The sequence below is a fragment of the Ammospiza caudacuta genome, chromosome 32 (genome assembly GCF_027887145.1).
Source record: "Ammospiza caudacuta isolate bAmmCau1 chromosome 32, bAmmCau1.pri, whole genome shotgun sequence".
In the NCBI taxonomy this organism is placed as follows: domain Eukaryota; kingdom Metazoa; phylum Chordata; class Aves; order Passeriformes; family Passerellidae; genus Ammospiza; species Ammospiza caudacuta.
The window spans coordinates 3,748,830-3,771,394 of NC_080624.1; the positions used below are offsets into that span (position 1 = coordinate 3,748,830).

Here is a 22,565-nt window from a genome sequence, read left to right on the forward strand (position 1 = left end):
GGAGGGGGTTTTGGAGGGTTTTATGGGGTTTGGAGGGGGTTTTGGAGGGTTTTATGAGGTTTTTGTGGTGTTTGGAGAGGTTTTGGGGTCAGGGGAATGGGGGTTAGTGGGGGACAGCGTCATCTACAGGGGCATGAGCGGCTGCAGGCCGGGGGACCTGTGGACTTTGGATATTGGTACGGGGCATTCGCGGGGTTTTATGGGGTTTATAGGGGATTTATGGGGTTTTTGTGAGGTTTGGAGGAGTTTTATGGGGTTTTGTGGGGTTTGGGGTTAGGGGAATGAAGGGTGGTGAGGGACATTGGGAGACGTTGGCATCTATGGGGGCATGAGTGGCTGCAGGCTGGGGGACCTGTGGGCTTTAGATATTGGTATGGGGGGTTTGGGGGGTTTTATGGGTTTTTTGTGGTGTTTGGAGGGGTTTTGGAGGGTTTTATGGGGTTTAGAGGGGTTTTGGGGTCAGGGGAATGGGGTTAGTGGGGGACAGCGTCATCTACAGGGGCATGAGCGGCTGCAGGCTGGGGGACCTGTGGGTTTTGGATATTGGTATGGGGGGTTTTGGGGTTTTTAGGGGTTTTGGCTTTTTTTTGGGGGGGGGGTTTGGAGGATTTGGGGTCAGAGGAATGGAGGATACTGAGGGACGTTGGGGAATGTTGGCATCTATGGGGACGTGAGTGGCTGTTTCCTTACATTTTCAGTGGTTTTGGGGCCGTTTTTGCATTTTGGGGTTGTTTCCTCACACTTTGAGTTAATTTCTTCAAATCCCGGGTGATTTTGGAGCCATTTTCTCATGTTTTGGGTGATTTTGGGGCATTTTCTTCACGTTTTGGGACCATTTCCTCACGTTTTGGGGGTTTCCAGAGACGCTGACCTGGAACAAGCCGAGCCTGAGCGGGGTCGCTCCCCTGCCCCGCAGCCTCCACTCGGCCACCACCATCGGCAACAAGTGAGTCTGGGGGTGACCTCCCCCCAAAAAAACCCCAAAATCCCCCCCCTGACCCCCCCTTTGTCCTGGGGGGGTCCCTTTGTGTCCCTGTCCCCTCCTTGGAAGGCGTTGAGGTCATTAGGGGGGGGATGTTTTGTTTTAATTTTATTTTTCAATTAATATGGGTCATCTCATTATCCCCCCCAAACATAAAAATTTTGGGGGTGGGGGTCTCTGGGTGTCCCCCTGACCCCCCTTGACCTCTCTTCCCCCCCCCCAGGATGTACGTTTTTGGGGGGTGGGTGCCCCTGGTGATGGATGACGTGAAGGTGGCGACGCACGAGAAGGAGTGGAAGTGCACCAACACCCTGGCCTGCCTGAACCTGGGTGAGGAGGGGGCTTGGGACCCCCAAAACTGACCCCAAATCCACCCTAAAACCCCACAAACCCACCCTGAAACACCTCTGACGTCAGCCTGGGTGAGGAGGGGTCTTAGGAGCCCCAAACCGACCCCACATCCACCCTATAAACCCACCCGGAAACACCTCAAACCTCAGCCTGGGTGAGGAGGGGGCTTGGGACCCCCAAAATTGACCCAAATTCACTCTAAAACCTCCCTTGAATACTTCCCCAAATGCCCCCAAACCCCTCCCTGATCCCCCAAACCCCCCCAGACTCGATGGCCTGGGAGCTGCTGGTGCTGGAGACCCTGGAGGAACCCCCAGACCCCTCCCCAAAACCCCTGTGTGACCCCCAAAACCCCTGTGTGACCCCCAAAACCCCTGTGTGACCCCTGTGTGCCCCCCCAGACTCAATGGCCTGGGAGCCGCTGGTGATGGAGACCCTGGAGGAACCCCCAGACCCCTCCCCAAACCCCACTCTGAACCCCCCAAACCCCTCCCCAAATCCCTCCCTAAACCCCCCAAATGCTTCCGTCCCCCCGAGACTTGATGGCCTGGGAGCCCCTGGTGCTTCAGACACTGGAGGAACCCCCAAACCCCTCCCCAAATCCCCTCCCTGACCCCCCCAGACCCTTCTGTGACCCCCCCAAACCCCTCATGTCCCCCCCAGACTCGATGGCCTGGGAGCCGCTGGTGCTGGAGACCCTTGAGGAACCCCCAGACCCCAGCCCCAAACACTCCACTTTGAGCACCCAAACCCCTCTGTGGCACCTTCAAACCCCTCCCTGACACCCCCAAACCCATCTGTGACCCCCCCTCACGTCCCCCCCAGACTCGATGGCCTGGGAGCCGCTGGTACTGAAGACCCTTGAGGAACCCCCAGACCCCTCCCCAAACACTCCACTTTGAGCACCCAAACCCCTCCCTGACACCCCCAAACCCATCTGTGACCCCCCTCACGTCCCCCCCAGACTCGATGGCGTGGGAGCCGCTGGTGCTGGAGACGCTGGAGGACAACGTGCCGCGGGCCCGCGCCGGGCACTGCGCCGTGGCCATCGCCACCCGCCTGTACATCTGGAGCGGCCGCGACGGCTACCGCAAGGCCTGGAACAACCAGGTGTGCTGCAAGGACCTGTGGTACCTGGAGACAGGTGAGTCTGGGGGGGCTCAAGGGGGCTGGAACAACCAGGGGGGCTGCAAGGACCTGTGGTACCTGGAGACAGGTGAGTCTGGGGGGGCTCAGGGTCTCAGGGGGGGCTGGAACAACCAGGGGGGCTGCAAGGACCTGTGGTACCTGGAGATAGGTGAGTCTGGGGGGGCTGCAAGGACCTGTGGTACCTGGAGACAGGTGAGTCTGGGGGGGCTCAGGGTCTCAGGGGGGGCTGGAACAACCAGGGGGGCTGCAAGGACCTGTGGTACCTGGAGACAGGTGAGTCTGGGGGGGCTGCAAGGACCTGGGGGGGGCTGCAAGGACCTGTGGTACCTGGAGACAGGTGAGTCTGAGGGCTGCAAGGACCTGGGGGTTTTGGGGGGACTGCAAGGCCTGGAACAACCAGGTGTGCTGCAAGGACCTGTGGTACCTGGAGACAGGTGAGTCTGGGGGGGCTGAGGGGCTCAGGGGGACTGGAACAACCAGGGGGGCTGCAAGGACCTGTAGTACCTGGAGACAGGTGAGTCTGGGGGCTGCAAGGACCTGGGGGGCTCAGAGGGGCTCCAAGGACCCTCTGGTACCTGTAGACAAGTGAGTAATGGAAGTGTAACTCAGGTGTAACCCAGGTGTGATGTGAGTGGTACAGGAGTCACCCCGGTGTGCTCCAGGTGTACCAGATGTTATATAGGTATAATCTACCTGTACCCAGAGGTATCCACCTGTACCCCAGGTGTGATATGAGTGGTACAGGTGTACCCAGGTGTACCCAGGCATACCGAGGTGTACCCACCTGTACCCAGGTGTACCCTAGGCATACCCACTACCTAGATGTACTCCAGGTGTACCCCAGGTGTGATTTGAGTGGTACAGGTGTACTCACCTGTACCCCAGGTATACCCAGGTGTGCTGAGGTGTGCCCAGGTGTGATATGAGTGGTACAGGTGTATCCAGGCATACCCCACCTGTACACCAGGTGTACACAGGTATGATATGAGGGGTACAGGTGTACCATAGGCATACCCAGGTGTACCCCAGGCGTACCCCACTTGTACCCAGGTGTGATATGAGTGGTACAGGTGTACCCCAGGTGTGATATGAGTGGTACAGGTGTACTCACCTGTGCCCCAGGTATTCCCAGGTGTACCCAGGTATGATATGAGTGGTACAGGTGTACCCCAGGTGTACCCCAGTGTACCCAGGTGCACCCCAGGTGTATGCCCAGGTATGATATGCATGGTACAGGTGTACCCAGGTATGATATGAGGGGTACTGGTGTGCCCCAGGTGTGATATGAGTGGTACAGGTGTACCCCAGGTGTACCCAGGTGCACCCCAGGTGTATGCCCAGGTGTGATATGCATGGTACAGGTGTACCCAGGTATGATATGAGGGGTACTGGTGTGCCCCAGGTGTGATATGAGTGGTACAGGTGTACCCCACGTGTACCCCACGTGTACCCAGGTGCACCCCGGGTGTATGCCCAGGTGTGATATGCATGGTACAGGTGTACCCAGGTATGATATGAGGGGTACTGGTGTACCCCAGGTGTACCCAGGTGTCCCCTCTCCCCGCAGAGCGCCCGCCGGCGCCGGGCCGCGTGCAGCTGGTGCGCGCCAACACCACGTCGCTGGAGGTGAGCTGGGGCGCGGTGCCCACGGCCGACTCGTACCTGCTGCAGCTGCAGAAGTACGAGCTGCCCGCCGCGCCCGCGCCCCCGCCCGTGCCCTCGGTGCCCGCCAACCCCCCCAAGAGCCCCGCGCCCGCCGCGCCCGCGCCGCCGCCCGCGCCCCCCGCCCTGCCCCAGCTGGGGGGCGTGGGGCTCACCCTGCTGCCCCCGCCCGCCGCGCCCCCCAACCCGCCCGGCGTCACCGCCGCCGCGGCCGCCGTGGGGACGGCGGGGACGACGGCGGGGACGGGCGGCGCTGGCACCGCCGGCGGGGGTGGCGGCGGCCGCGGCGGGGACAGCGGGGGCGGTGGCGGCGCCGCCCGGGGCCACCCTGCAGGTGCTGCCCGCGGCCGGGGGGGCAACGGCGGCGGCGGCGGCAGCGAGCGGAGCGGCCACGGCGGGGAGGGCACCTGGTGAGTGACACTGGGGACGTTGGGGGGAAAGATGGGGTCGTTGGGGGGAGTTGGGGGTGTGGGGAGATTGTGGGGGGGAATGGGGACGTTGGGGGGACATTGCGGACATTGATCGGGGAGATGAGGGCCTTGGGGACATTGGTGGGGGGCACGGGGACATTGTGGGGCGGGGAATGGACACATTAGGAGGGGCATTAGGGACAGTGTGAGGGGGAGATGGGGACATTGGGGACATCGTAGGGGGGAATGGGGCCATTGTGGGGCAGGGAATGGGGACATTCATGCGGGACATGGGGACGTGGGGCACATGGGGAGGAGATGGGGACATGGTAGGGAATGGGGGACATGAGGGGGGAATGGGGACATTGGGGACATGGTGGGGGAGATGGGGATGTGGGGGAGGCAGAGATGGGGACGTTGAGGGGGGAAATAGGGACACTGGGGACATGGTAGGGCATTGGGGACATTTGAGGGGGATATGGTGCGGCAGAGATGAGGACACTGGGGACATGGGGGGGACATTGGAGGGGGAAATGGCGACATTGGAGACATGGGGGGGACATTGGGATGGGGGAGGACACTGAGAGGGACAGGAGGGTGCTGAATATGACAGGGGACACGGGGATGTCCCTGGGTGTCCCTGTCCCCTCCCAGATGTCCTGGCATTGCTGAGGGTGACAGGGGACACGAGGATGTCCCTGTGTGTCCCTGTCCCCACCCTGACCCCCCCGTCCCCTCCCAGGTGTCCCGGCGGTGCTGAAGGTGACCGGTCCCCCTGCGGCCACCGCGGGGCCCCCGTTGGTGACGGTGCGCTCGGCCGGGCCCGGCAAGGCCCCGGTGACGGTGACATCGCTGCCCGCCGGCGTCAGGATGGTGGTGCCCACCCAGAGCCCCCAGGGCACGGTGAGAGCGGGCACACCTGGGCACACCTGGGGGGATGGCGGGGGGACATGGGCTGGGGACCTGGGAGTGTTTGGGGACAGAGGGAGGGATCCCTGGGGGGATATTGGAGACACAGGTGTGACACAGGAGGTACATGGGTGATACAGGTGTGACACAGGAGGTACCTGGGGACACAGGTGTGACATAGGTGAGCTCCAGGGGGTACGTGGGTGACACAGACGTGACACAGGTGATACCTGGGTGTGACTTTGCTGTCCCAGGTGTACCCCAGTTGTAAGTAGGTGCCCCCCAAGGTGTGCTCAGGTGTCCCCCTAGCAGTTCCCGGGTGTACTCAGCTGTCCCCAAGTGTACCCCTAGCTGTCCCCAGCTGTCCCCAGGTGTGCTCAGGTCCCTATAGGTGTCCCCAGCTGTCCCCAAGTGTACCCCTAGCTGTCCCCAGCTGTCCCCAAGTGTACCCCTAGCTGTCCCCAGCTGTCCCCAGGTGTGCTCAGGTGTGTCCCCAGGTGTGTCCCGAGGTGTGCTCAGGTGTGTCCCCTCACAGGTGATCGGTAGCAGCCCCCAGATGAGCGGCATGGCCGCCCTGGCCGCAGCGGCCGCGGCCACCCAGAAGATCCCCCCGGCCTCGGCGCCCACTGTGCTCAGCGTCCCCGCCGGGGCCACCATCGTCAAGACGGTGGCCGTGACCCCCGGGGCCACCACCCTGCCCGCCACCGTCAAGGTGGCCTCGTCACCTGTCATGGTAGGGGACACTGCGGGGGCTGGGGTGGCACTGGGGGTTGTCGTTGTCATCGTGGTGTCACCAGGGCTTGGGTGGCACTGGGTGACTCAGGGTGACCCTGTGGTGGCACTGGAGAGTTTGATGAGGTCACTGGAGTAACACTGGGCGACTCAGGGTGACCCTGTGGTGTCACCAGAAGTCTTGTGGGTGTCCCCACGCTGTCCCCACAACATCCCCACCATGTCCTCATCGCATCCCCACACTGTCCCCATGGTGTTCCCACAATGTGCCCACCATGTCCCCTCAATCTCCCCACAATGTCCCCACATTGTCGCCTCAATGTCCCCACCGTGTCCCGTCAATCTCCCCATAATGTCCCCACGCTGTTCCCTGTGTCCTTTCAATCTCCCCACTGTGTCCCCACCCTGTCCCCTCAGTGTTCCCACCATGTCCCCCACTGTGTCCCCACTGTCCCCTCAATCTCCCCACACTGTCCCCATGCTGTCCCCACAATGTCCCCTCAAACTCCCCACAACGTCCCCGTCGTGTCCCCAACACTGTCCCCTCAATCTCCCCACAATGTCCGACAATCTTCCCCCCCCATGTCCCCACACTGTCCCCACCATGTCACCTCAATCTCCCCACAATGTCCCCATGCTGTCTCCACGGTGTCCCCTCAATCTCCCCATAACGTCCCCACGTGACCCCTCTGTGCCCCTACCATGTCCCCACACTGTCTTCTCAATGTCCCCACAATGTGCCCACAATGTCCCACAATGTCCCCACATTGTCACCTCAATGTCCCCACCGTGTCCCGTCAATCTCCCCATAATGTCCCCACGCTGTTCCCTGTGTCCTTTCAATCTCCCCACCATGTCCCCACTGTGTTCCCACCCTGTCCCCTCAGTGTTCTCACCATGTCCCCCACTGTGTCCCCACCATGTCCCCCACTGTGTCCTCACTGTCCCCTCAATCTCCCCACACTGTCCCCATGCTGTCCCCTCAAACTCCCCACAATGTCCGACAACGTCCCCGTCGTGTCCCCAACACTGTCCCCTCAATCTCCCCACAATGTCCGACAATCTTCCCCCCCCATGTCCCCACACTGTCCCCACCATGTCACCTCAATCTCCCCACAATGTCCCCATGCTGTCTCCACGGTGTCCCCTCAATCTCCCCATAACGTCCCCACGTGACCCCTCTGTGCCCCTACCATGTCCCCACACTGTCTTCTCAATGTCCCCACAATGTGCCCACAATGTCCGACCATGTCCCCATCGTGTCCCCAACGCCGTCCCCTCAATGTCCCCACGTGTCCCCCCAGGTGAGCAACCCCGCCACGCGCATGCTGAAGACGGCGGCGGCCCAGGTGGGCACGGCGGGGGCGTCACCCGCGGCCACCAACGCGGCCACCCGGCCCATCATCACCGTGCACAAGTCGGGGACGGTGACGGTGGCCCAGCAGGCCCAGGTGGTCACCACCGTGGTCGGAGGGGTCACCAAGACCATCACGCTGGTCAAGAGCCCCATCTCCGTGCCGGGGGGCAGCGCCCTGGTGAGGGGACATGGGTTTGGGGACATTTTGGAGGGGGGGACACGGGTCTGGGGATATTTAGGGGCTGGGACATGGATTTGGGGACATTGGTGGGGGGACACGGGTTTGGGGACGTTGTGGGGGTGGGACACGGGTCTGGGGATATTGGGAGTGTGGGGACAAGGGTTTGGGGATATTGGGGGGGACATTGATGGGGGACACTGGATGGGGACACGGGTTTGGGGACATTGGGAATGTGGGGGACGTGGGTTTGGGGACAGGGGGGACATTGGGGAGGACATGGGTTTGGGGACATTGGGAGGGTGGGGATGCGGGTTTGGGGACATTGGGAGTGTGGGGACATTGTGGGGGACGTTGTTGGGGACAGGGATTTGGGGACAAGGACAGCGGTGGGGACATGGGTTTGGGGACAGAGGGGACATTGGGGAGGGAGGACATGGGTCTGGGGACATTGGGAGTGTGGGGACACGGATTTGGGGATATTGGGGGAGACGTTGGTGGGGGACACAGGTTTGGGGACACTGGATGGGGACACGGGTTTGGAGACATTGGGAGTGTGGGGACGTGGATTTGGGGACAGGGGACATGGGTTTGGGGACAGGGGGACAGTGGGGGGGGTGAGGACCTGGATTTAGGGGGTTTGGGGTCACGGACCCCTGGATTTGGGGACAAAGGGAGGGAGGACATTGGGAGGGTGGGGACACAGATTTGGGGGGCTCTGGGGGTGTGGGGACCCCAGATTGGGGACAGAGAGGATGCTGGGAGAGCAGGGACAGATATTTGGGGGGTCTGGGGACAGGGATGGGGGGGGACACAGATTTGGGGGTGGTCTCTGACCCCCCCTGGGCCCCCCCAGATCTCCAACCTGGGCAAGGTGATGTCGGTGGTGCAGACGAAACCTGTGCAGAGCTCGGCTGTCACCGGGCAGGCCTCGAGCGGCCCCGTCACCCAGATCATACAGGTGACACCCCAAAATCATCCAAATTATGCCCAAAATTACCCCCAAAGCCCTGAGACCCCTCAGCAAATCACTGAGACCCCCCAAAGCTGTGAGACCCCTCCCCAAATCACTGAGAGTCACCTGAGTCCCTGAGACCCCCCCTCGGCTGTCACCGGGCAGGCCTCGAGCGGCCCCGTGACCCAGATCATACAGGTGACACCCCAGAATCCCCCAAAATTACCCAAAAATCCCCCAAAATCACTGAGACCCCTCAAGGCCCTGAGGCCCTGCCCAAAATTCACTGACCACTTCCCCCCACTGACCACTGACCGCTGACCACTGCTCCCTTGAGTTCCCCCCCCCGAGTGACCACTCCTCTCACTGACCACTCCTCTGACTGACTGCTCCCTTGAATGACCACTCCCCAAGTGACCACTCCACAAATGACCACCCCCCCTGACTGCCCACTCCCCAGAAGGACCATTCACCCTGAGTGACCACTCCCTGAATGACCACTCCACAAATTACCACTCCCCCTCAAGTGACCACTCCCCAAGTGACCATCCCACTGAGTGACCCCCCCCACCCTGAATGACCACTCCCCTGAATGACCACTCCCCTGAATGACCACTCCCCTGAATGACTGCCTCCCAACTGACCACTTCTCAAGTGACCACTCCCTGAGTGACCACTACCCAAGTGACCACTACCCAAGTAACCATCCCACTGAGTGACCCCCTCCCAACTGACCACTTCTCAAGTGACCACTCCCCTGACTGACCACTCCCTGAGTGACCCCCTCCCAAGTGACCACTCCCCAGATGACCCCCTCCCCAAGTGACCACTCCCCGAGTGACCACTCCCCAAGTGACCACTCCCCGAGTGACCACTCCCCAAGTGACCATCCCACTAAGTGACCCCTCCCCGAATGACCACTCCCCTCGCTGTCCCCCTCCCCAGACCAAGGGCCCCCTGCCCGCGGGGACCATCCTGAAGCTGGTGACGTCGGGGGAGGGGAAGCCCACCACCATCCTGACCAGCACGCAGGCGGGGGCGGGGGCGGCCAAGCCCCCCACCATCCTGGGCATCAGCAGCGTGTCCCCCAGCACCACCAAGCCCGGCACCACCACCATCATCAAAACCATCCCCATGTCGGCCATCATCACCCAGTCGGGGGCTACCGGTGAGTGAGACCCCTCCCCAAATTAACTGAGCCTGTCCTGAGACCCCCAAACCATCCCTGACCTCCCTGAGACCCCTGAACCATCACTGACCCCACCAAAACCATCCCCATGTTGGCCATCATCACCCAGTCGGGGGCTACCGGTGAGTGAGACCCCTCCCCAAATTAACTGAGCCCGTCCTGAGACCCCCAAACCATCCCTGACCCTGCCCTGAGACCCCTGAGCCACTGTGAGACCCCCAAACCCCTCTGAGACCCCACCCCGGGACCTCCCACCATCATCAAAACCATCCCCATGTCGGCCATCATCACCCAGTCGGGGGCTACCGGTGAGTGAGACTCCTCCCCAAATTAACTGAGCCCGTCTTGAGACCCCTGAACCATCCCTGAGACCCCCAAACCATCCCTGACCTCCCTGAGACCCCTGAACCATCACTGACCCCACCAAAACCATCCCCATGTCGGCCATCATCACCCAGTCGGGGGCCACCGGTGAGTGAGACCCCTCCCCAAATTAACTGACCCTGTCCTGAGACCCCCAAACCATCCCTGACCCTGCCCTGAGACCCCCAAACCATCCCTGAGACCCCTGAACCATCCCTGACCCCACCAAAACCATCCCCATGTCGGCCATCATCACCCAGTCGGGGGCCACCGGTGAGTGAGACCCCTCCTCAAATTAACCTGAGACCACTGAACATTCCCTGAGACCCCCAAACTCCCCCATCCCCTCAATTCCCCATCACCACCCAGTCAAGGGCCACCAGGGAGTGACAGGGGGTGACCCCCCATGTCCCCCTGTGTCCTTGTCACCCTTCTGACCCCCTCTGTGCCCCCTCTGTGTCTCCCCCATGTCCCCCCTGTGTCCCCCTGTGTCCTTGTCACCCTCCTGACCCCCTCCATGTCCCCACCCTGTCCCCCTGTAACCCCCATGTGTCCCTGTCCCCCTGTATCCCTTCTGTGTCCTTGTCACCCTCCTGACCCCCTCTGTGTCCCCACCCTGTCACCCTGTGTCCCTGTCACCCTCCTGACCCCCTCTGTGTCCCCGCTATGTCCCTGTCCCCCATGTCACCCCTGCGTCCCCCCCCATTACCCTCTGTGTCCCCCGGTGTCCCTGTCACCCTCCTGACCCCCTCTGTGTCCCCACCCTGTCACCCTGTCCCCCATGTCACCCCTGTGTCCCCCTCCATTACCCTCTGTGTCCCCCATGTCCTTGTCACCCTCCTGACCCCCTCTGTGTCCCCACCCTGTCACCCCGTGTCCTTGTCACCCTCCTGACCCCCTCTGTGTCCCCACCCTGTCACCCCGTGTCCTTGTCACCCTCCTGACCCCCTGTGTGTCCCCACCCTGTCCCTGTCCCACCATGTCCCTTTGTCCCCCTGTGACCCCATGTCCCTGTCCCCCTATGTCCCTCCCTTCTGTGTCCTTGTCACCCTCCTGACCCCCTCCATGTCCCCACCCTGTCCCCCTGTAACCCCCCTGTGTCCCTGTCCCCCTGTGACCCCCCCCGTCCCCACCCTGTCACCCTGTGTCCCTGTCACCCTCCTGACCCCCTCTGTGTCCCCGCTATGTCCCTGTCCCCCATGTCACCCCTGTGTCCCCCTCCATTACCCTCTGTGTCCCCCATGTCCTTGTCACTCTCCTGACCCCCTCTGTGTCCCCACCATGTCCCTGTTCCTCTGTGACCCCCCCCTCCCTGTCCCCACCCTGTCACCCTGTGTCCTTGTCACCCTCCTGACCCCCTCTGTGTCCCCACCCTGTCACCCTGTGTCCCTGAAACCCTCCTGACCCCCTGTCCCTGTCCCACCATGTCCCTTTGTCCCCGTGACCCCATGTCCCTGTCCCCCTATGTCCCTCCCCTCTGTGTCCTTGTCACCCTCCTGACCCCCTCTGTGTCTCCCTCATGTCCCTGTCCCCCTGTGACCCCCTCCATGTCCCCCTGTGACCCCCCCATGACCCCGCTGACCCCCCCGCGACCCCGCTGACCCCCCGGTGTCCCCAGGTGTCACCAGCAGCCCCGGGATCAAGTCGCCCATCACCATCATCACCACCAAGGTGATGACCTCGGGCACCGGCACCCCCGCCAAGATCATCACGGCCGTGCCCAAGCTGGGCGGGGGGCACGGCCAGCAGGGCGTGACACAGGTGAGGCCGCACCTGGGGACACCTGGGGACACCCGAACCACTCTGGGGACACCTGAATGGGCACCTGGGGACACCTGAACCACCCTGGGGGCACCTGGGGATACCTGAACGGGCATCTGGGAACATCTAGGGGCACCTGAACGGGCACCTGGGGACACCTGGGGACAGCTGAACCACTCTGGGGACACCTGAATGGGCACCTGGGGACACCTGAACCACCCTGGGGGCACCTGGGGGGACACCTGAATGGGCACCTGGGGACACCTGAATGGGCACCTGAACCACTCTGGGGACACCTGAACAGGCACCTGGGGACACCTGAATGGGCACCTGAACCACTCTGGGGACACCTGAACAGGCACCTGGGGACACCTGAACCCACCCTGGGGGCACCTGGGGGGACACCTGAATGGGCACCTGGGGACACCTGGGAACACCTGAACGGGCACCTGGGGACACCTGAATGGGCATCCGGGGACACCTGGGGACACGTGAACCACCCTGGGGACACCTGAACGGGCATCTGGGGACATCTGGGGACACCTGAATCACCCCCTGGGAACACCCAGGGACATCTGAGGGCACCTGGGGACACCTGAACCACCCTGGGGGCACCTGGGGATACCTGAACGGGCACCTGGCCACAGCTGAACCACCCTGGGGGCACCTGGGGGAACACCTGAACGGGCACCTGGGGACACCTGGGAACACCTGAACAGGCACCTGGGGACACCTGAATGGGCATCCGGGGACACCTGGGGACACGTGAACGGGCATCTGTGGACACCTGGGGGCACCTGAATGGGCATCTGGGGACACCTGAAAGGGCACCTGGGGGCACCTGAACCACCCTGGGAACATCTGGGGACACCCAGGGACATCTGGGGACACCTGAACCCCCCTAGGGGACACGTGAACGTCCCCTTGGGTCACCTGGGGATGCCCCTGGGGACACTTGAGATTGGGGGAGGTCAAGGACAATGGAGGGGACAGGAGGTGACAGGGAGGGGTCACATGGGGAGGGGTTGGGGACACCGAGGTGGGGTCAGCTGAGGGATTGGGGACATTGATGACAGTGGGGAGGGGGTTTGGGGACGCTGGGGACACTAGGGTGGGGTCAGACAAGGGTTTGGTGGCACTGAGGACACTGGGGTGGGGTCAGACAAGGGTTTGGGGACATTGGGGACACTGGGGTGGGGTTACCTGAGGGGTTGGGGACATGGATGACAGTGGCAAGGGGGGTTTGGGGACACTGGTGGGGACACCTCAGAGTTTGGGACATTGATGACAGTGTCGAGGGGGGTTTGGTGACATTGGGGACACCAATGGGGTCACCTCAGGGTTTGGGGACATTGATGACAGTGTCGAGGGGAGTTTGGTGACATTGGGGACACCAATGGGGTCACCTCAGGGTTTGGGGACATTGATGACAGTGACAGGGGGGAGGTTGGTGACAATGGGGACACTGGAATCAAATAAGGGATTGGGGACATCGATGACCGTGTCAAGGGGGGTTTGAGGACACTGATGTCGAGGGGGGTTTGGTGACACCGTCAGGCTGTCCCCGAGGGGTCCCAGCCCCGAGGGCCCCCAGGTGACAGCGGTGTCCCCATTGTCCCCGTGTCCCCAGGTGGTGCTGAAGGGAGCCCCGGGCCAGCCGGGGACCATCCTGAGGACGGTGCCCATGGGGGGCGTCCGGCTGGTCACCCCCGTCACCGTCTCGGCCGTCAAGCCCACGGTGACCACGCTGGTGGTCAAGGGCACCACCGGTGAGTGCGGTCAGTGGGTCATCTAGGGGTCACCTCTGGGTCACTGGGGTGGTCATCTGTGGTCATGGGTCATCTGTGGGTCAGTGGGGTGGTCACTCTGGTGGTGGGGCGCCACCAGTGAGCGGGGCCACTCTGGGGTCAGTGGGTCACCTTTGGGTCTCTGGGGTGACCATTCTGGTGGTCAAGGGTGCCACTGGTGAGTGGGATTACTCTGGGGGTCATTGGGTCATCTCTGGGTCACTGGGGTGGTCACTAGGGGTGGTCACTTGTGGTCAAGGGTCACCTCTGGGTCATTGGAGTGGTCACTCTGGTGGTCAAGGGCACCACTGGTGAGTGCGCTCACTCTGGGGTCAGTGGGGTGGTCACTAGGGAGGTCACTTGTGGTCAGGGGTCATCTCTTGAGTCACTGGGGTGACCATTCTGGTGGTCAAGAGTCACCTCTGGATCACTGGGGTGACCACCCTGGTGGTCAAGGGCACCACTGGTCATTGGGGGGATCATTGGGTCACCTCTGGGTCACTGGGGTGGTCACTTGTGGTCAAGGATCATCTCTGGGTCACTGGAGATGACCATTCTGGTGGTCACGGGCACCAGCAGTGAGTGGGGGTCACTCTGGGCGTCATTGGGTCACCTCTGTGTCACTGTGGGCACCACCCCGATGGTCAAGAGTCTGCTCTGGGTCACTGGGGTGGTGACAAGGGCAGGTCACTTGTGGTCAAGGGTCATCTCTGGGTTACTGGGGTGACCACCCTGGTGGTCATGGGCACCACCGGTGAGTGCGGTCACTCTGGGGTCATTGGGTCATCTACGGGTCACCTCTGGGTCACTGGGGTGACCTCTCTGGTGGTCAAGGACACCATTGGTCACCATTGGGGCCATCCAGGGGTCACTGAGGTGGTCACTTGTGATCAAGGACACCACTGGTGGGGGTGGTCACTGTCATGGGGAAGGGTCCCCAAATCACGGCGAGGGTCACCATGGGGTCACTGTGGCACCACGGGGTCACTTTGGGGTCACTTTCCTGAACGGCCACTCACTGCCCTCGTGTCCCCCGCAGGTGTGACCACGCTGGGGACGGTGACAGGGACAGTGTCCACCAGCCTGGCCGGAGGGGCAGGTGGCCACAGCGCCACGGCCTCGCTGGCCACCCCCATCACCACGCTGGGGACAATCGCCACCCTGTCCAGCCAGGTGCTGAACCCTGCGGCCATCACGGCCACCGCGGCCGGGGGCGGCCTGGGGACACCGACCATCACCATGCAGGTGAGGGGACATTGGGGACAGGGGGGCCTGGGGACACTGACCATCACCATGCAGGTGAGGGGACACTGGGGACATTGGGGACAGGGGGGCCTGGGGACACCGACCATCACCATGCAGGTGAGGGGACACTGGGGACATTGGGGACACTGGGGATACTGACTATCACCATGCGGGTGAGGGGACACTGGGTACATTGGGGACACCAGGCACACTGGGGACATTGGGGACACCAGGCACACTGGGGACAGGGGGCACACTGGGGCTGGGGACACTGACCATCACCATGCAGGTGAGGGGACACTGGGGACAGAGGGGACAGCAGGGACATTGGGGCACTGACCATTACCGTGCTGGTGAGGGGACACTGGGGACAGGGGGGACACTGGGGACACCCACCATCACCATGTGGATGAGGGGACATTGAGGACAGGAGGACTGGGGACATTGGGGACACTGACCATTACCGTGCAGCTGAGGGGACACAGGGGGCATAGGGAGTACCGGGGACACTGGGGACTCTGGGGAATTTGTGGTGACACCAAGGGAGGGTCACAGGGATTTGACACTGGGGGGGGGCAGTGTCTGTGCTCAGTGCCACCTGCCCTGACCCCCCGTGGGGACACAGCCGGTGTCCCAGCCCACGCAGGTGACGCTCATCACCACGCCCAGCGGCGTCGAGGCCCAGCCCGTCCACGACCTCCCCGTGTCCATCCTGGCGTCCCCGACGGCCGAAGGTCCCCCCGCGGCCACCTCGGGGGGCGGCAGCCTGGCCGAGCCCCCCCCGGCCGAGGCCACCCCGGGCACCGTCACCCTGGTGTGCTCCAACCCGCCCTGCGAGACCCACGAGACGGGGACAACCAACACGGCCACCACCAGCCTGGTGGCCAACGTGGGCACGGGGACAGGGGGACAGCTGCAGCTGCAGCTCTGCGAGGACGCGGGCGGGGGGACAGCGGTGGTGGCAGCGCCACCCCGGGCCTGCTCCAACCCCCCCTGCGAGACCCACGAGACCGGGACCACCAACACCCCCACGGCGGCGGGGACGGTGGGGACAGCGCGCTTGGGGACACCGGGGGGGCCGCCCTGCCCCACGCAGCAGACGGTGGCCACGGGGACGACGATGACGGCGCGGTTGTGTCCCCCCGAAGGTGGTGGCAATGGTGGTGGTGGCGGTGGTGGTGGCAGCGGTGTCACCTCGTGCCAAACGCAGGAGGCAGCCCCGTGCCAAACGCCCTGGGGACAGCCTGAGGTGGCAACGGTCACTGCGGCCACCACGGCGAGCTGTGAGAGCCCCGCGGGGACACGGCTGTGTGCCAACCCCCCCTGCGAGACCCACGAGACGGGGACAACCAACACGGTGACAGTGACAGGGACACGGCTGTGCTCCAACCCTCCTTGTGAGACCCACGAGACAGGGACAACCAACACGGTGACGGTGACAGGGACACGGCTGTGCTCCAACCCTCCTTGTGAGACCCATGAAACGGGGACAACCAACACGGTGACAGTGACAGGGTCACAGCTCTGCTCCAACCCCCCCTGTGAGACCCATGAGACGGGGACAACCAACACGGTGACAGTGACAGGGTCACGGCTCTGCTCCAACCCTCCTTGTGAGACCCACGAGACGGGGACAACCAACACGGTGACAGTGACAGGGACACGGCTGTGCTCCAACCCTCCCTGTGAAACCCACGAGACGGGGACAACCAACACGGTGACAACGACAGCACCGAGGCCACCCTGCTCTAATCCTCCCTGTGAAACCCACGAGACGGGGACAGCCAACACGGTGACAACGACGGGGACGCGGTTCTGCTCCAACCCCCCGTGCGAGACCCACGAGACGGGGACGACCAGCACGGCCACCACCACCACGGCCACCTCGCGCCCCCCGCCCGAGTCGGGGACAGCAGCGGTGCCACCGCCTCGAGGTGTCCCCCCCTGCTCCAACCCCCCCTGCGAGACCCACGAGACGGGGACGACCAACACGGTGACAATGACATCGTCACAGCTCTGCTCCAACCCTCCCTGTGAAACCCACGAGACCGGGACCACCAACACGGCCACCACGGCCACCGCGGGCTCCCGGCCAGGTGACACCACCACGGCCACCAGCGCTGCCACCACGGCCACCACCTCCAGCACGGGGGGGTCCCCGCCTTGTGCCAGCCCCCCCTGCGAGACCCCCGAGAGCGGGACCACCAGCACGGCCACCACCAGAGCGGGCTCCTCGCCCTGCCAGAGCCACCAGAGCGGTGCCACCAGCGCGGCCACCACCGAGGGGGTGACACCGCCCCCGCCCTGTGCCACCACCGCTGCCACCAGCCCCCCCCGCGCCTGCTCCAACCCCCCCTGCGAGACCCACGAGACGGGGACAACGGCCACGGCCACCACGGTCACCGCCAGCATGGGCGCCAGCCAAGGTGACCCCTGAATTGTCCCCAGATCGTCCCCAAATCGTCCTTGCTTTGGGGTGGTCGCCTCGCTGACCCCTCCCCGTTGTCCCCACAGAGCCCCCCCCGCCGGCTGCCAACGGGCAGGGGGAGGGGGAGACCCCCCCCAGCGAGGCCGGGGGTCCCCCCGTGCCCCCCCCCGGGACCCCCAGCCCCGGCCCCAGCGGCGGCACCGGGACCCCCCAGCCCCGGGCGGTCACCACGGTCACTCAGTCCACGCCAGCGCCGGGGCCGGCCGTGCCGGTGAGCAGCGGCCTTGGGGACACTGGGGAGGGGGTTGGGGACATTGGGGAGGGGGTTGGGGACACTGGGGAGGGGGGTGGGGACACTGGGGAGGGAGTTGGGGACATTAAAGGGGGTTTGGGGATATTGGGAAGGGGTTTGGGGACACTGAGAGGGGGTTTGGGGACATTGGGGAGGGGGTTGAGGACATTAAAAGGGGATTTTGGGACATTGTGGGGACACTGGGGGGGGGTTGGGGACACTGGGAAGTGGTTTGGGGATATTGAGAGGGGGTTTGAGGACATTAAAAGGGGATTTAGGGACATTGTGGGGGGGTTGGGGACACTGGGAGGAGGTTTGGGGACACTGAGGCTGTTTGGGATTGTGCTTGGGAAGGTTTTGGGGATGCGGGGGGCAGTGTTGGGGACATTAAAAGGGGATTTGGGGACGTTGTGGGAGCTTTAGGGACACTGTGGGGAGATCTGGGGACACTTGGATGGGGTCTGGGGACACTGGGAGGGGCTCTGGTGACACCAGGGGGTGCCCTAAGCACCCTGGCACTGCCACCCGGGACCTCCTGGTGCCTCTGGATGCCCCCAAGTTCCCATTTCGGGGTGGTGGGGTGGGGTCTCTCTTCACCTCTCCCCCCTCAAACCCCATTTCCTCTCCCCTTTATCCCCCCCAGACCATCTCGTCGCTGACCGAATCCCCCCCGGCACCCCCCGAGACCCCCCCAAGCACCACCACCACCACCACCACGCCCAGCCCTCCTGGAGACCCCCACCCATCCCAGGACCCCTCCTCAGCCTCGGCCACGTCCCCGTCGCCCCCCGGGCCCGAGGCCGCGCCCCCCGCCCAGGCCGGGTCAGAGCCCGGGGGCTCCCCGGAGCCGCTGGCCGTGGTGGTGCTGCCCCCGAGCGCGGCCGAGGGGGGCCCGGCCGAGGGGCTGGCGCTGCCCCCCGAGCTGCTGGCCGAGGCGGGGGGCGCGGGGGGACCCCCCGGGCTGACCCCCGAGGAGCTGGCGGTCACCGCGGCGGCCGAGGCGGCGGCGGCGGCTGCGGCCAGCGAGGAGGCGCAGGCCCAGGCCCTGGCCATCCAGGCCGTGCTGCAGGCGGCGCAGCAGGCCGTCATGGGTCAGTCTGGGGGAGATTTGGGGGTTTTGGGGGGTCCTCGGGGCATTTAGGGGGGGTCCTGAGGGGGTTTGAGGGGTCTTGGTTCCATGGTGGTGACCCCAGGCTCTGGCCATCCAGGCCGTGCTGCAGGTGGCTCAGCAGGCCGTCATGGGTCAGTTTGGGGGAGATTTGGGGGTTTTGGGGGGGTCCTGGGGGGGTTTTGGGGGGTCCTGGGGGGTTTAGGGGGTCCTGGGGCCATTTAGGGGGGGTCCTGAGGGGGTTTGAGGGGTCTTGGTTCCATGGTGGTGACCCCAGGCCCAGGCCCTGGCCATCCAGGCCGTGCTGCAGGTGGCTCAGCAGGCCGTCATGGGTCAGTTTGGGGGAGATTTGGGGGTTTTGGGGGGTCCTGGGGGGTTTAGGGGGTCCTGGGGCCATTTAGGGGGGGTCCTGAGGGGGTTTGAGGGGTCTTGGTTCCATGGTGGTGACCCCAGGCGCTGACCATCCAGGCCGTGCTGCAGGTGGCTCAGCAGGCTGTCTTGGGTCAGTTTGGAGAGGTCTTGGAGGGGTTTTGGGTGGGATTTAGGGGGTTCTGGGGGAGTTTGGGGGGTCCTGGGGGCAATGGAGTGGTCCCATGGCCGTGGTGGTGACCCCAGGCCCAGGCTCTGGCCATCCAGGCCACAGAGCAGGGGGTCGTGGGTCAGTCTGGGGAGGTCCTGGGGGCATTTGGGGGTCCTGGCGGGGTTTGGGGGTGGTCACTGGGGTCTTGGTCCCATGGTTATGGGGGTCGCACACTGAGGGCCATGGTGACCCCATGACCACGATTGCCCCATAGGATCCATTTTAGGATGGCCCCACAGGGTGGATTTTGGGGTGACCCCAGTGACCTCATGGGGTGGATTTTGAGATGACCCAAATGACCACACAGTGTGGATTTTGGGATGACCTCAATGACCCCATTGGATGAATTTTGGGATGATCCCAGTGACCCCATGGGGTGGATTTTGGGGTGACCCCATGGGATGGATTTTGGCTGACCCCAATGACTCCATGGGGTGCATTTTGCAATCACCCCAATGACCCCAGGGGATGGAATTTGGGCTGACCCTATGGTGGAGGGGCTGAATTTTAGGATGACCCCAGTGACCCCACGGGGTGGATTTTGGGCTGACCCCAATGACCCCAAGGGATGAATTTTGGGATGACCCCAGTGACCCCACGGGGTGGATTTTGGGCTGACCCCTTGGGATGGATTTTGGCTGACCCAAATGACCCCATGGGATGAATTTTGGATGACCCCAATGACCCCTTGGGATGGATTTTGGCTGACCCCAGTGACCCCTCGGGATGGATTTTGGCTGACCCCAGTGACCCCATGGGATGAGCTTTAGGATGACCCCAGTGACCCCTTGGGATGGATTTTGGGCTGATCCCTTGGGATAGATTTTGGGCTGACCCCAATGACCCCTTGGGATGGATTTTGGCTGACCCCAGTGACCCCATGGGGTGGATTTTGGGCTGACCCCTTGGGATGGATTTTGGGCTGACCCCTCGGGATGGATTTTGGCTGACCCCAATGACCCCAAGGGATGAATTTTGGGATGACCCCCAGTGACCCCACGGTGTGGATTTTGGGCTGACCCCTTGGGATGGATTTTGGCTGACCCCAGTGACCCCATGGATGAGCTTTAGGATGACCCCAATGCCATGTCCCCACCTCTGACCTGTCCCCACTGTCTGTCCCCTCCCCGCAGGCACATCGGAGCCGCTGGAGCCCGGCGAGCCCGGGGGGGGCCCCTCGGAGCTGGGGGGCGCCCTGGGGGTCTCGGAGGCCGCGGGGGGCGCGGGGGGGGCGCTGCCCCCTGGTGCTGACCCAGCAGGACCTGGCGGCGCTGGTGCAGCACCAGCAGCACCTGGCCGAGGCCGGGACCCCCCCCGCGGCCCCCCCCGCGCCCCCCGCCCCCGCCCCGCCCCCTCCCGCCCCCGCCGCCCCCCCCCAGGCGGCCGCGCCCCCTCCCCATTTGCCCACCGAGGCCTTGGCCCCCGCCGACAGCCTCAACGACCCCGCGGGCGACGCCAACGGCCTGGGGGAGCTGGGCACGGTGCCCGGGGGGGGGCACCCCCGCCGCCCTGCTGCCCCCCCCCGGCGACGGTGAGACACCTGGGGGGGGGCTGGGGGGTGCGGGACCCCCGCCCACGGCAGTGGGGGGGGGAGGAAATGGGGTCCTTTGGGGGTCCTTTGGGGGTGTGGGACCCCCGCCCACGGCAATGGGGGGGGGGGGGAAATGGGGACCTTTGGGGGTGTGGGACCCCCGCCCACGGCAATGGGGGGGGGGAAATGGGGACCTTTGGGGGTTGTGGGACCCCCGCCCACGGCAATGGTGGGGGGGAGAGGGGTCCTTTAAGGTGTGGGACCCCCGCCCATGGCAATGGGGGGGGAAATGGGGACCTTTGGGGGGTGGGACCCCCGCCCACGGCAATGGGGGGGGGGGAAAATGGGGTCCTTTGGGGGTGTGGGACCCCCGCCCACAGCAATGGTGGGGGGGAAATGGGGTCCTTTGGGGGTGTGGGACCCCTGCCCACGGCAATGGGGGGGGGGAAATGGGGTCCTTTGGGGGTGTTTATGGGGTGAGGAGGGGTCTGGCATCCCTGGGGGGGCACCCATTTTGGGGGGGGGTCCTTTTGGGTGTGTTTATGGGGGGGGGGGGGGGGGTCCCTTGGAGGGGTTTGAGACCCCCAGGGGGCACCCATTTTTGGGACAGGGGTCCTTTTGGGAGACGTTTATGGGGTGGGGAGGGGTCTGAGGCCCCCGGGGGGGGGCACCCATTTGGGGAGGGGGTCCTTTTGGAGGTGTTTATGGGGTGGGGGGTCCCATGGGAGAACTTGGGATTCCTGGGGGGGCTTGGGACCCCCTGAGGGGGGGCACCCATGGCAGTGGGGGTGGGGAGAGGGCACCGGTTTTGGGGAGGGGTCTTTTGGGGGGATATTTATGGCATGGGTGGGGGATTTGGGATTCCTGGGGGGTTTCGGGACCCCTTTGAGGGGCACCCTTAGGGTTGGTTTGAGCCCCCACTGCTGATATTGGAGTGGTTGGGGAATTACCAGGGGGATATTTTTAAGCCCCCCTCCCCAATTTTTTTGTGGCCCCCCCCCCCCCCCCCAGGCCTGGCCCCCTCGAGCGCCTTCGTGGCCCCCCCAGGCCCCACGGTTGCCCCCAGCCCCGCCAAGCTGCAGGCGGCCGCCGCCCTGGCCGAGGTGGCCAACGGCATCGAGAGCACCCCCGTGGTGAGTGAGGGGGGAAATTCACCTCGAAATCACCCCCAGAATCATCACAAACCCACCCGAAAATCACCCCCAAAATCCTCACAAACCCACTCAAAAATCCCCCCCCAAAATCCTCACAAACCCACCCAGAAATCCCCCCCAAAATCCTCACAAACCCACCCGAAAATCACCCCAAAATCCTCACAAACCCACCCAAAAACCCATCCCAAAATCATCACAAACCCACCCAGAAATCACCCCCAAAATCCTCACAAACCCACCCAAAACTCCTCACAAATCCACACAAAAATCCCCCAGAATCCTCACAAACCCACCCAAAAATCCCCCCCAGAATCCTCACAAACCCACCCAGAAATTACCCCCAAAATCATCACAAACCCACCCAAAAATCTCTCCCCCCCAGAATCCTCACAAACCCACACAAAAATTCCCCAAAAATCCTCATAGATCCCCCCTAAATCCA

The 22,565-nt window shown here is 63.8% G+C and overlaps 1 protein-coding gene across 1 annotated transcript in view; it reads left to right on the top strand.

Annotated features, from left to right (window-relative positions):
* The window catches only part of HCFC1 (host cell factor C1), a 39,100-nt gene that overhangs the window by 10,829 nt on the left and 5,706 nt on the right, over positions 1 to 22,565 (top strand). The window contains 19 exon segments of the mRNA XM_058822316.1: positions 862 to 946; positions 1,206 to 1,312; positions 2,298 to 2,477; positions 4,050 to 4,233; positions 4,280 to 4,554; positions 5,297 to 5,457; positions 5,999 to 6,196; positions 7,500 to 7,730; positions 8,587 to 8,691; positions 9,631 to 9,853; positions 11,856 to 11,998; positions 13,629 to 13,767; positions 14,825 to 15,030; positions 15,656 to 17,456; positions 17,545 to 17,729; positions 18,394 to 18,841; positions 20,572 to 20,693; positions 20,786 to 20,969; positions 21,981 to 22,102. Of these exon segments, the coding sequence (XP_058678299.1) occupies positions 862 to 946; positions 1,206 to 1,312; positions 2,298 to 2,477; positions 4,050 to 4,233; positions 4,280 to 4,554; positions 5,297 to 5,457; positions 5,999 to 6,196; positions 7,500 to 7,730; positions 8,587 to 8,691; positions 9,631 to 9,853; positions 11,856 to 11,998; positions 13,629 to 13,767; positions 14,825 to 15,030; positions 15,656 to 17,456; positions 17,545 to 17,729; positions 18,394 to 18,841; positions 20,572 to 20,693; positions 20,786 to 20,969; positions 21,981 to 22,102 (5,099 nt within the window).